Source organism: Hyperolius riggenbachi, chromosome 12, assembly GCF_040937935.1.
Source record: "Hyperolius riggenbachi isolate aHypRig1 chromosome 12, aHypRig1.pri, whole genome shotgun sequence".
In the NCBI taxonomy this organism is placed as follows: domain Eukaryota; kingdom Metazoa; phylum Chordata; class Amphibia; order Anura; family Hyperoliidae; genus Hyperolius; species Hyperolius riggenbachi.
Window position 1 is genome coordinate 97,967,887 of NC_090657.1, and position 14,223 is coordinate 97,982,109.

General features: G+C 44.9%; 2 protein-coding genes across 13 annotated transcripts in view; one reads left to right on the plus strand and one right to left on the minus strand.

Annotated features, from left to right (window-relative positions):
- The window catches only part of LOC137541444 (dickkopf-related protein 3-like), a 219,941-nt gene extending 211,455 nt beyond the window's left edge, over window positions 1-8,486 (minus strand). For 6 of the 10 annotated variants that reach the window (XM_068262743.1, XM_068262746.1, XM_068262744.1 and 3 more), the window contains exon 1: window positions 8,075-8,486. The gene's annotated coding sequence lies outside the window, so the exon portion shown is untranslated. Of the gene's footprint in view, window positions 1-854; window positions 920-8,074 lie in introns of all 10 variants that reach the window. The other 4 variants (XM_068262748.1, XM_068262745.1, XM_068262747.1 and 1 more) reach the window with 3 other exon arrangements.
- Window positions 8,379-14,223, plus strand: part of FBXO47 (F-box protein 47) — a 274,591-nt gene continuing 268,746 nt past the window's right edge. For 2 of the 3 annotated variants that reach the window (XM_068262736.1, XM_068262738.1), the window contains exon 1: window positions 8,614-8,683. In XM_068262736.1, coding sequence (XP_068118837.1) covers window positions 8,654-8,683 — 30 coding nt within the window. In that variant the 5' untranslated portion in view covers window positions 8,614-8,653. Of the gene's footprint in view, window positions 8,684-14,223 lie in introns of all 3 variants that reach the window. The other variant, XM_068262737.1, reaches the window with a different exon arrangement.

Consider the following 14,223-nt stretch of genomic DNA (forward strand, 5'->3'; position numbering starts at 1 on the left):
GGAAACGGCCGCTCGTATGAGCGGCCATTCCATGTCAGTTCACGGAGGGTGTCTCCGTGAACACCCTGCGAGCCGATCGGCGGCTCGCAGGGTAAATGTAAACACACGGGGAAGATCTTCCCCGGTGTTTACATGTATACGGCGCTGCTGCGCAGCAGCGCCGTAGAGGAGATCGGTGATCTCCGGCCTCTGATTGGCCGGGGATCGCCGGCATCTGATAGGCTAAAGCCTATCCCATCAGGCGCAGGACGGAAATCCGTCCTGCGCCGCTCACAGGGGGAGGGAGAGGGAGGGAAGGGGGAGGAGGCCAGGAAGCGCTGCGGAGGAGGGCTTTGAAGAGCCCCCGCAAGCGCAAGCAGCCGGCGGCGGTCAGACCCCCCCAGCAGGACATCCCCCTAGTGGAGAAAAAAGGGGGGATGTCTGATCGGCCTGGCTGCAACCTGATCTGTGCTGTGGGCTGGAGAGCCCACGCAGCACAGATCAGCACAAAATAGCATGGTATAGAAGTGGTTAAAACCGGAGTAAAAGTCGCGGAAAAATCTTGGCGATTTAGCAATCTTGCTTCTAGTGTGAATGAGCCCTTAAAGGATACCCGAACTGACATGTGGCATGATGAGATAGACATGTGTATGTACAGTGCCTAGCACACAACTAACTATGCTGTGTTCCTTTTTTTCTTTCTCTGCCTGAAAGAGTTAAATATCAGGTATGCAAGTGGCTGACTCAGTCCTGACTCAGACAGGAAGTGACTACAGTGTGACCCTCACTGATAAGAAATTCCAACTATAAAACACTTTCCTAGCAGAAAATAGCTTCTGAGAGCAAGGAAGAGGTAAAAAAGGGGAATTTCTTACCAGTGAGGGTCACACTGTAGTCACTTCCTGTCTGAGTCAGCCACTTGCATACCTGATATTTAACTCTTTCAGGCAGAGAAAGAAAAAAAAGGAACACAGCATAGTTATTTGTGTGCTAGGAACTGTACATACACATGTCTATCTCATCATGTCACATGTCAGTTCGGGTATCCTTTAATACCTCCCAAAAGGGGCCACAACCATATTCAGCCATGGCAGCTATCATACCTATTTAAACGCTGCAAGAAGGTCACTTGTGGCCTAGGTCATTTGGTGCCATTTAATTCCTAAGTGCCATTTATTACAAAGTGCTTTGCAACAACTTACCAAGAATTTACCAAGAATTGTAGTACTGCTATATCTACAAGCTGCTTCTTGCATCACCTAACCTGCATTATTTTCATCTTCCTCATCAGGTATGCTTGCTGATTCCTTGCAAAAGTCTGCCTTACAATTTGGGACTGCAATCGTTATCTTCCCGTTTAATTGGTATGCTTGCTGATTCCTTGCAAAAGTCTGCCTTACAATTTGGGACTGCAATCGTTATCTTCCCGTTTAATTGGTATGCTTGCTGATTCCTTGCAAAGTCTGCCTTACAATTTGGGACTGCAATCGTTATCTTCCCGTTTAATTGGTATGCTTGCTGATTCCTTGCAAAAGTCTGCCTTACAATTTGGGACTGCAATCGTTATCTTCCCGTTTAATTGGTATGCTTGCTGATTCCTTGCAAAGTCTGCCTTACAATTTGGGACTGCAATCGTTATCTTCCCGTTTAATTGGTATGCTTGCTGATTCCTTGCAAAAGTCTGCCTTACAATTTGGGACTGCAATCGTTATCTTCCCGTTTAATTGGTATGCTTGCTGATTCCTTGCAAAAGTCTGCCTTACAATTTGGGACTGCAATCGTTATCTTCCCGTTTAATTGGTATGCTTGCTGATTCCTTGCAAAGTCTGCCTTACAATTTGGGACTGCAATCGTTATCTTCCCGTTTAATTGGTATGCTTGCTGATTCCTTGCAAAAGTCTGCCTTACAATTTGGGACTGCAATCGTTATCTTCCCGTTTAATTGGTATGCTTGCTGATTCCTTGCAAAAGTCTGCCTTACAATTTGGGACTGCAATCGTTATCTTCCCGTTTAATTGGTATGCTTGCTGATTCCTTGCAAAAGTCTGCCTTACAATTTGGGACTGCAATCGTTATCTTCCCGTTTAATTGGTATGCTTGCTGATTCCTTGCAAAAGTCTGCCTTACAATTTGGGACTGCAATCGTTATCTTCCCGTTTAATTGGTATGCTTGCTGATTCCTTGCAAAAGTCTGCCTTACAATTTGGGACTGCAATCGTTATCTTCCCGTTTAATTGGTATGCTTGCTGATTCCTTGCAAAAGTCTGCCTTACAATTTGGGACTGCAATCGTTATCTTCCCGTTTAATTGGTATGCTTGCTGATTCCTTGCAAAGTCTGCCTTACAATTTGGGACTGCAATCGTTATCTTCCCGTTTAATTGGTATGCTTGCTGATTCCTTGCAAAAGTCTGCCTTACAATTTGGGACTGCAATCGTTATCTTCCCGTTTAATTGGTATGCTTGCTGCATACATTGCTACTAAGATTGTTTAATATAAATTTAAGTAGTTCAGCAGTGTTTGTAAATTCCCATATTACATCCTGTGAATCCTTGTGTTCCAGCCCAGTGACCACCAATTATTTATTACAGGCCTGTTTTTTTGGTAGCCACTCCCATCCCCAGCTGAACTGTTTTCTCAATTTCTAATTGAGAATCACTTCCATTTCAGCCATGGCAGCTATCATACCTATTTAAACGCTGCAAGAAGGTCACTTGTGGCCTAGGTCATTTGGTGCCATTTAATTCCTAAGTGCCATTTATTACAAAGTGCTTTGCAACAACTTACCACGAATTTACCACGAATTTACCAAGAATTTACCACGAATTTACCAAGAATTTACCAAGAATTTACCAAGAATTTACCACGAATTTACCAAGAATTTACCACGAATTTACCACGAATTTACCAAGAATTTACCACGAATTTACCACGAATTTACCAAGAATTTACCACGAATTTACCAAGAATTTACCAAGAATTTACCACGAATTTACCAAGAATTTACCACGAATTTACCAAGAATTTACCAAGAATTTACCAAGAATCAAGAATTTACCAAGAATTTACCAAGAATTTACCACGAATTTACCACGAATTTACCAAGAATTTACCAAGAATTTACCACGAATTTACCAAGAATTTACCAAGAATTTACCACGAATTTACCACGAATTTACCAAGAATTTACCAAGAATTTACCACGAATTTACCACGAATTTACCAAGAATTTACCACGAATTTACCAAAAATTTACCAGGAATTTACCAAGAATTTACCAAGAATTTACCAGGAATTTACCAGGAATTCACCCAGGAATTCAAACAGGATTCAACAGCCAAAGGACTCTGCTGGAAACTACTACTCTGCATCCACAACTGCCTCCAATGCTGTTGCTCAAAATGCCACTGCTGGACATATGTTGCACTACCAAGTAGACTCTTTATGTACACAGGTTTGCTTGCACTAACTGCATACTCATATAAACTGTTTAGGAGTTGGAAATTTCCTGCTGATAATCATTGACACTTACCATGTTTACTGCACTTTTTCTCATGTTCTGCCTGTCTGCAAACATCTACAAGTTGCATTGCAATATGCATCCTCCCAGTGTACCTCACTCCATATTCATTTCATCTGCTCTGCTTTGCTCACCTTACTCAGCTTCTCATGAACTGTTAGCTCTCCTGAAATCTCTCTCTCCCTCCAGCAGCTCAAAAACCTCACAAACATTTAAATCCCATTCACATTTGCTTACTCTCTCCCTCCTACTCTTACTTGCTGCTGGTGATATATCGCCTAACCCTGGGCCACAGCCTGCTGCCAGACAAGCATCCCCTGCTGACCCGCTTCACAGCTCTCTGTCCACAAACAACTTCAACACCCATCCTCGCCCCAACCTCATTTCCATCCATCCCACTCACAAGCACATGCTCCCCCTACCCTGCGGTCTCTGGAATGCCAGATCCGTCCGCAATAAACTTACAGAGGTCCACAACCTCTTCCTCTCCAAATCCCTCACCATCCTCGCACTCACTGAGACATGGCTCACCCCCTCTGACTCTGCCGCAGAGGCTGCCCTCTCATACGGGGGGCTTCACCTCAGTCACACCCCCAGACCAGACAACAGGACCGGGGGAGGGGTGGGTCTGCTCCTCTCCCCATCCTGCACATTCCGTGTCCTCACTCCACCTTCCTCCCTACAATTCACATCATTTGAGGCCCACACTATCCGCCTCTACAATCCCCTCCCAGCCATTGTTGCAGTCTTATACTGCCCTCCGGGCTCCACACGACAATTTCTCGACAACCTTGCCTCCTGGCTCCCACACATCCTCTCCTCTGACCTCCACACCATCATCCTCGGGGATTTCAATATACCCATCAATGAACCCAAGAACTCTGTTGCGACCCGGCTACTCACCATAGCCAACTCACATGGCCTAGTACAACACACCAACGCCCCCACTCACACTGCACGTCACACTCTCGACCTTATATTCACTAAATCCACCACCATTGCAGACCTCGACATCGCACCATTTCCACCCTCAGACCATTACCTTCTCGCCTTCAACCTCCTCACGGAAGGCACCTCCAAACTACCCGCCCACCCACCTGGTCGATGGCAGCGAGACCTACGCAAGCTCAACCCTGGCGTGCTTGCTGACTCCCTCCATGGCCTATCCTCCACTCTCCCCACCCTAACCTGTCCTAATCTTGCTGCAGCTCAGTATCACCAAATTCTCTCATCAGCCCTAGAGAAAGCTGCTCCACCAATATTCCGCCGCAACCGACCCCCTAACCCCCAGCCCTGGCGCACTACCCATACTCGCAACCTCCAGAGGGAAACACGCGCCACTGAACGAAAATGGCGGAAAACTCGACTAAACCAGGATTTCCTACAGTACAAGACTAGCCTGCAGCAGTTCCACACTGCCCTTGCTCATGCGAAGCAGGAATACTTTACCAAGCTCATCGGAGCACAAGCTTCCAATCCCCGGCGTCTTTTTAGCACCTTCAACTCCCTGCTTAAACCCACCCCCCCACCTTCTGTTTCCTCCCTCTCTGCCACAGATTTAGCCACCCACTTCACCAACAAAATAGTCTCCATCCGTCAGAAAATATCCAATCTTCAATCTTCACCTCCCACCTGCTCACAACCTACTCCTTCTCCACCCTATCCTCCCCTCACCTCCTTCACTCCTACTACCACTGAGGAGGTCAACCACCTACTGCAGACTTCCCATACCACTACCTCCCCCCTTGACCCTATCCCTTCTGATCTACTTCAGCCTCACTTCACAGATCTGGCCCCAGTCCTCACTACCATGTTTAACCTCTCCCTATCCACAGGCACCTTCCCCTCAGACTTCAAGCAGGCCACTGTACTGCCTCTGCTCAAGAAACCCTCCCTCGACCCCTCACTACCCTCCAACTACCGCCCGATCTCCCTCCTCCCCTTCGCCTCAAAACTCCTTGAGCGTCTGGTTCACAAACGCCTGACCCAGTACCTCAATGCCAACTCACTACTAGACCCACTGCAATTTGGATTTCGGCCTGCCCACTCAACCGAAACGGCTCTCACCAAAGTGGTCAATGATCTTGCCTTAGCTAAAGCTGAAGGTAAATACACCATTCTCCTCCTCCTTGACCTTTCAGCAGCTTTTGATACAGTAGATCATCCCCTACTCCTCCAGTCCCTCCAATCCATGGGCATTCACGATCTCGCCCTGACCTGGCTTTCATCCTACCTCTCCAACCGCTCCTTCACGACCTCCTTCAATGAGTCCTCGTCCACCCCCAACCACCTCTCAGTGGGAGTCCCCCAAGGCTCGGTCCTTGGCCCCCTACTGTTCTCCCTATACACATCCTCCATTGGCAAGGTTATCTCCTCCATGGGTTTAAACTATCATCTGTATGCAGATGACACCCAAATCTATCTCCACACCCCTGACATATCCACCACTACCATGGACAAGGTCTCCTCCTGCCTATCTCCCATCTCCTCCTGGATGTCCGCTAGGTTCCTAAAACTAAATCTAGACAAAACGGAATTTATGATCTTCCCACCCCGGTCTTCCCTGGACCTCCCAGATGTGCAGGTCACTGTTAACCACACTACTATTCACCCTACCTCTCAAGCCCGCTGTCTGGGTGTCACCCTGGACTCCGCACTCTCCTTCACTCCCCACATCCAAAACCTCACAAAGTCCTGCAACTTCCACCTTCGTAACATCTGTAAGATTCGCCCTTTCCTGACCCCTGCCACCACCAAACTCCTCATCCATGCCCTCATAATTTCCCGCCTCGACTACTGCAATGCCCTTCTGTCTGGACTCCCTAAGACCCGAATAGCCCCACTGCAGTCCATCATGAATGCGGCTGCCAGAATTATCCACTCCTCCCATCGCTCCACCAGGGCGGCTCCCCTCCGTGAATCCCTCCACTGGCTTCCTATCCAGTCCAGAATCAGATTCAAGATATTGTGTCTGACCTACAAATCCATCCACAAAACCTGTCCAACCTACATTTCTGATCTTACTCAGAGATACACACCAAGCCGCTCACTCCGCTCCTCCAATGAACTTCGCCTGACCATCCCCCGCATCACCCAGTCCCATGCACGCCTCCAAGACTTCTCAAGAGCCGCTCCGACACTATGGAACTCCCTACCTCCACCCATTAGGGCAGCCCCCTCCTTCAACACCTTCAAGAAGGCCCTCAAAACTCACCTTTTCACTCTTGCCTACCACCCCTCACAATTGCTCTAAACCCACAGCCGAACTCTGGTCCCCTACCTCTCGTGTCCCTACCTCTCCCTCTAGATTGTAAGCCTTTGGGCAGGGTCCTCACTCCTTTTGTGTCCTACCTGATCATGCACCTCTATTACTGTGCACCCATGCTATGCATTTGAGTGAACCTAACTTGCCTAACTCCATGCTCCCATCCAGTGACTGACTAAGCATTACCTTGTACTCATACTATGGTGTGTGATCTGGTTTTCTTGTATTCCTGTATTGTCATATTGCTGTTTGTCACCCCTAAATATTGTCTGTAACCTAAATTAATGTCCAGCGCTGCGTAATATGTTGGCGCTTTATAAATACAACAAACAAATAAATAAAATAAATAATAATGCATACCAAAAAGATTTTATAGGAAAAATATGTTGTTTTATCGTTCAAACCTCACTAATGCTTTCTATCCAGGCTCATTTTCCTTCATATTAACATTTGAAAAGAAATATATCAGTTTAAAGGATGGAAATAAAGCTTAGAGTCAATTAAACACATTTTTCACTAGAAAAATACATATATTTATACAGATCTCTACATGAGTCCTGAGGCAGGGAACACACTTGACTGTTTTCGTACGCGTTTTCTGCACAGAAAAACTGAGAACTCATGTTAAACAATGGGCTAGTTCATACTTAATATGTTTATCGCACGCAGAGAAAAAACTGACATTCTGCATCATGACTCTGCACATTTTGTCAGTTTTCTGTATCAAGTACATCAGCTGCTGTGAAAAAGAAGCGCACGTTTTCCTGCATAGAAACACACTTGGGGCTCGATTCACTATTCTGCGGTAACCTAGTTTGCACATCTAAACACTTTGGACGTGCAAAGTAGGGCGATGTGACGTTTAGCGAGCATACATTGAATACTGATCACGCAGTGCGGTGCGCCGAAATCGTGCGGTAATGCGCCTTTTGCGCTCAAAACGTCGCATCATCCGCGTGAACGGCGCACCGCGCAATGAATTTGGTGCACCGCGCTGCTGCAATCAGTACTGTTGCGAGCACACGGCCCCTTACCGCGGGGAAACCCGCTGTGCTATGCGGCGCTAATGGTTAGCACCGCAAACTGATTTGAGCCCTTGGTGTACAAAAAAAGCATGCAGAAAATCGCATGCATAAATGTGAAAGACAAGCGTGTTCCCTGCCTCAAAGAGGGAGAATTGGGGAAGAAAGAGGGACAAGGTCCCCAAAGAGGGACTGTCCTTCCAAAAGAGGGACAGTCGGGAGCTATGAACAAAAATATACTGGTACTCATTTTTATTTCAAATGTCTAATTCTACAATAGCTCATTCACCTGTTAGCTGAATTATGTCCTTCACTTATTCCTCGAGTTATGTGAACAGTGGAGGGAGTCTTCAGTACCGACAGCAAAGCCTTCACTCCTCTGCTTCGTCAGCGGTTATTAAGAAGCCAAGGAGTACATCAGGCTAGAAATGAACGTGCTAAGAAAACAATGACCAGAGCTAATTCAAATCGAACTTCTCTCTACCTGCAACAGAACTGCCAATCCAAGTCCCAGGCTGAGGCGACAAGCGGCATTGCGCGTTACATGTTAGCTGCACGTCCACAGTGCACTACACCCGTCTCTAGTGCTCTGCAGATTGCAGAATGGGCACGAGGAGCCCCAGAAGGAAGATACCTCATGGCCGCGTCACGTTGCTAGAGCGCGATGATGACTGAGGAGAAAAGCGCGGCAACTGCCTGAGGTCACTGTATGACTTCACTCCGCCTGTGAGGAGAACAAGAAGCGTAGCCCTCTTATGTGTGTGGGTGGAAGCAGACTTTAGTGTGCCCGTGGCTATATAATATCTCCTGCATTGTATGCGTGAGCAGCCCATAAGGTATTTCAACAGCCGTGTTGCTGAAAAGAGAGATGTTTGATGTCACTATTTATACTTCTACTGTAAGTTGTGACTGACTTCACTGAATAAAACATTAACATTATGCTGAGAATGAGAACGATTGAGGTGCTCTCAGTTACTCATAGGACGTGAACTGATATATAAACTGTCATTATTTGTCAACTAAAAGGCCATTTGTGAGGGCATTTTTTTTTTAATTTATCAAGCCCCTTCCTCATTTGTTCGGTGGGCTCAGACTTTTTGTGACCTTTTGTATTTGCGCTAGTTTCTAGTGCCCATTAACGGTACAATTTTTTTTTTTATCATGCAAACTTTTGACACACTTTTTTTTTATCAAATTGTAAGAAATCAGGGCAGTGTGTGGTGAAAATCAATGTAAAACGATTCTGTGGTCGATTGCAACAGAAAATGTATTGGATCCAAAAGTTGGATTTTACAATTGTTTCTGAAGACAGAAAATGCCCTAAACTTACCCATTTATGGGAACAATCGATAATTACCTTCCGATTACTAAATAGTGCCTCGAAATATCTAATTAAGAAATTGTCTGCTCAGAACAATCGATTCCTGTCAAATCTGCGCAGCTTGTATTCTAATGGTGCCACAGTCTAGGGAAGTTATTTGGTAAAAGCTAAGCATGCAAAGGCTTCTTTCACACGGTTGACAAATGCGCCGTACAACTGCCAAGTCGCCTACGCAGTACAGCTCGGCTATTTACGCCTATCTCTGTCAGAAGAGCCACAACAGCGCCCCCCGCTGGAGCCTGGAAAGGTAAATATTGAACAGGCTGTCGGGCAGCTGTTCGGAGGGCTGCAGCGAGACCCTCGTGGGACAGAGGAGGACGGGGGAAGCCTCTTTAGGATCCGGAGGCTTCCCCCTCCTGAGGTGAGTACCCCCCCAGGGGACGTTTTTGAATTTACAGTGTCTCTTTAACCACTTCAGGACCACAGTCTTTTCGCCCCTTAAAGGGAACCTTAACTGAGAGGGATATGAATGTTTCCTTTTAAACAATACCAGTTGCCTGGCAGCCTGCTGATCTCTTTAGGTGCAGTAGTGGCTGAATCACAGACCTGAAACATGCATGCAGCTAATCCAGTCTGACTTCAGTCAGAGCACCTGATCTGCATGCTTGTTGAGGGGCTGTGGCTAAAAGTATTAGACACACAGGATCTGCAGGAGAGTCAGGCAACTGGTATTATTTTAAAAAGAAAATCCATATCCTTCTCAGTTTAGGTTCCCTTTAAGGACCAGAGCCTTTTTCTCCATTCAGACCACTGCAGCTTTCACGGTTTATTGCTCGGTCATACAACCTACCACCTAAATGAATTTTACCTCCTTTTCTTGTCACTAATACAGCTTTCTTTTGCTGCTATTTGATTGCTGCTGCGAGTTTTAGTTTTTATTATATTCATCAAAAAATACATGAATTTTGGCAAAAAAAATGACTTTTTTAACTTGCTGTGCTGACATTTTTCAAATAAAGTAAAATTTCCTATACATTTGAGCGCGAAAGTTATTCTGCTACATGTCTTTGATAAAAAAAAAAAAACATTCAGTGTATATTTATTGGATTGGGTAAAAGTTATAGCGTTTACAAACTATGGTGCCAAAAGTGAATTTTCCCATTTTCAAGCATCTCTGACTGTTCTGCGCACCTGTCAGGTTTCATGGGGGGCTAAAATTCCAGGATAGTACAAATACCCCCCAAATGACCCCATTTTGGAAAGAAGACATCCCAAAGTATTCAGTGAGAGGCATGGTGAGTTCATAGAAGATTTTATTTTTTGTCACAAGTTAGCGGAAAATGACACTTCCTGACAAAAAAAAGAAAAAAAAAAGTTTCCATTTCTTCTAACTTGCGACAAAAAAAAATGAAATCTGCCACGGACTCACTATGCTCCTCTCTGAATACCTTGAAGTGTCTACTTTCCAAAATGGGGTCATTTGTGGGGTGTGTTCACTGTCCTGGCATTTTGGGGGGTGCCTAATTGTAAGCACCCCTGTAAAGCCTAAAGATGCTCATTGGACTTTTGGCCCCTTAGCGCAGTTAGGCTGCAAAAAAGTGCCACACATGTGGTATTGCCGTACTCAGGAGAAGTAGTATAATGTGTTTTGGGGTGTATTTTTACACATACCCATGCTGGGTGGGAGAAATATCTCCGTAAATGACAATTGTTTTATTTTTTTTACACACAATTGTCTATTTATAGAGATATTTCTCCCACTCAGCATGGGTATGTGTAAAAATACACCCCAAAACACATTATACTACTTCTCCTGAGTACGGCGATACCACATGTGTGGCACTTTTTTGCACCCTAACTGCGCTAAGGGGCCCAAAGTTCAATGAGTACCTTTAGGATTTCACATGTCATTTTGCGACATTTGGTTTCAAGACTACTCCTCACGGTTTAGGGCCCCTAAAATGCCAGGACAGTATAGGAACCCCACAAATTACCCCATTTTAGAAAGAAGACACCCCAAGGTATTCCGTTAGGAGGATGGTGAGTTCATAGAAGATTTTTTTTTTTGTCACAAGTTAGCGGAAATTGATTTTAATTGTTTTTTTTTCACAAAGTGTCATTTTCCGCTAACTTGTGACAAAAAATAAAATCTTCTATGAACTCATCATACACCTAACAGAATACCTTGGGGTGTCTTCTTTCTAAAATGGGGTCACTTGTGGGGTTCCTATACTGCCCTGGCATTTTAGGGGCCCTAAACCGTGAGGAGTAGTCTTGAACCCAAATGTCTCAAAATGACCTGTGAAATCCTAAAGGTACTCATTGGACTTTGGGCCCCTTAGCACAGTTAGGCTGCAAAAAAGTGTCACACATGTGGTATCGCCGTACTCAGAAGAAGTAGTATAATGTGTTTTGTGGTGTATTTTTACATATAACCATGCTGGGTGGGAGAAATATCTCTGTAAATGACACATTTTTGATTTTTTTTACACACAATTGTCCATTTACAGAGAGATTTCTCCCACCCAGCATGGGTATGTGTAAACATACACCACAAAACACATTATACTACTTCTCCTGAGTATGGCGATACCACATGTGTGGCACTTTTTTGCACCCTAACTGCGCTAAGGGGCCCAAAGTTCAATGAGTACCTTTAGGATTTCACATGTCATTTTGCGACATTTGGTTTCAAGACTACTCCTCACGGTTTAGGGCCCCTAAAATGCCAGGACAGTATAGGAACCCCACAAATTACCCCATTTTAGAAAGAAGACACCCCAAGGTATTCCGTTAGGAGGATGGTGAGTTCATAGAAGATTTTTTTTTTTGTCACAAGTTAGCGGAAATTGATTTTAATTGTTTTTTTTTCACAAAGTGTCATTTTCCGCTAACTTGTGACAAAAAATAAAATCTTCTATGAACTCACCATACTCCTAACGGAATACCTTGGGGTGTCTTCTTTCTAAAATGGGGTCATTTGTGGGGTTCCTATACTGCCCTGGCATTTTAGGGGCCCTAAACCGTGAGGAGTAGTCTTGAAACCAAATGTCGCAAAATGACCTGTGAAATCCTAAAGGTACTCATTGGACTTTGGGCCTCTTAGCGCACTTAGGGTGCAAAAAAGTGCTACACATGTGGTACCGCCGTACTCAGGAGAAGTAGTATAATGTGTTTTGGGGTGTATTTTTACACATACCCATGCTGGGTGGGAGAAATATCTCTGTAAATGACAATTGTTTGATTTTTTTTTACACACAATTGTCCTTTTACAGAGATATTTCTCCCACCCAGCATGGGTATGTGTAAAAATACACCCCAAAACACAATATACTACTTCTTCTGAGTACGTGTGTGACACTTTTTTGCAACCTAGGTGCGCTAAGGGGCCTAACGTCCTATTCACAGGTCATTTTGAGGCATTTGGATTCTAGACTACTGCTCACGGTTTAGGGCCCCTAAAATGCCAGGGCAGTATAGGAACCCCACAAGTGACCCCATTTTAGAAAGAAGACACCCCAAGGTATTCTGTTAGGAGTATGGTGAGTTCATAGAAGATTTTTTTTTTGTCACAAGTTAGCGGAAAATGACACTTTGTGAAAAAAAAACAATACATATCAATTTCCGCTAACTTGTGACAAAAAATAAAATCTTCTATGAACTCATCATACACCTAACAGAATACCTTGGGGTGTCTTCTTTCTAAAATGGGGTCACTTGTGGGGTTCCTATACTGCCCTGGCATTTTAGGGGCCCTAAACCGTGAGGAGTAGTCTTGAACCCAAATGTCTCAAAATGACCTGTGAAATCCTAAAGGTACTCATTGGACTTTGGGCCCCTTAGCACAGTTAGGCTGCAAAAAAGTGTCACACATGTGGTATCGCCGTACTTAGAAGAAGTAGTATAATGTGTTTTGTGGTGTATTTTTACATATAACCATGCTGGGTGGGAGAAATATCTCTGTAAATGACACATTTTTGATTTTTTTTACACACAATTGTCCATTTACAGAGAGATTTCTCCCACCCAGCATGGGTATGTGTAAACATACACCACAAAACACATTATACTACTTCTCCTGAGTATGGCGATACCACATGTGTGACACTTTTTTGCAGCCTAGGTGCGCTAAGGGGCCCAACGTCCTATTCACAGGTCATTTTGAGGCATTTGTTTTCTAGACTACTCCTCACGGTTTAGGGCCCCTAAAATGCCAGGGCAGTATAGGAACCCCACAAGTGACCCCATTTTAGAAAGAAGACACCCCAAGGTATTCCGTTAGGGCTATGGTGAGTTCATAGAAGATTTTATTTTTTGTCACAAGTTAGTGAAAAATGACACTTTGTGAAAAAAACAATAAAAATCTAATTTCCGCTAACTTTTGACAAAAAATAAAATCTTCTATGAACTCATCATACACCTAACAGAATACCTTGGGGTGTCTTCTTTCTAAAATGGGGTCACTTGTGGGGTTCCTATACTGCCCTGGCATTTTACGGGCCCAAAACTGTGAGTAGTCTGGAAACCAAATTTCTCAAAATGACTGATCAGGGGTATAAGCATCTGCAAATTTTGATGACAGGTGGTCTATGAGGGGGCAAATTTTGTGGAACCAGTCATAAGCAGGGTGGCCTCTTAGATGACAGGATGTTTTGGGCCTGATCTGATGGATAGGAGTGCTAGGGGGGTGACAGGAGGTGATTGATGGGTGTCTCAGGGGGCGATTAGAGGGGAAAATAGATGCAATCAATGCACTGGGGAGGTGATCGGAAGGGGGTCTGAGGGTTTGGCCGAGTGATCAGGAGCCCACACGGGGCAAATTAGGGCCTGATCTGATGGGTAGATGTGCTAGGGGGTGACAGGAGGTGATTGATGGGTGTCTCAAGGTGTGATTAGAGGGGGGAAATAGATGCAAGCAATGCACTAGCGAGGTGATCAGGGCTGGGGTCTGAGGACGTTCTGAGGTGTGGGCGGGTGATTGGGTGCCCGCAAGGGGCAGATTAGGGTCTAATCTGATGGGTAACCGTGACAGGTGGTGATGGGGGGTGATTGATGGGTAATTAGTGGGTGTTTAGAGGAGAGAAGAGATGTAAACACTGCACTTGGGAGGTGATCTG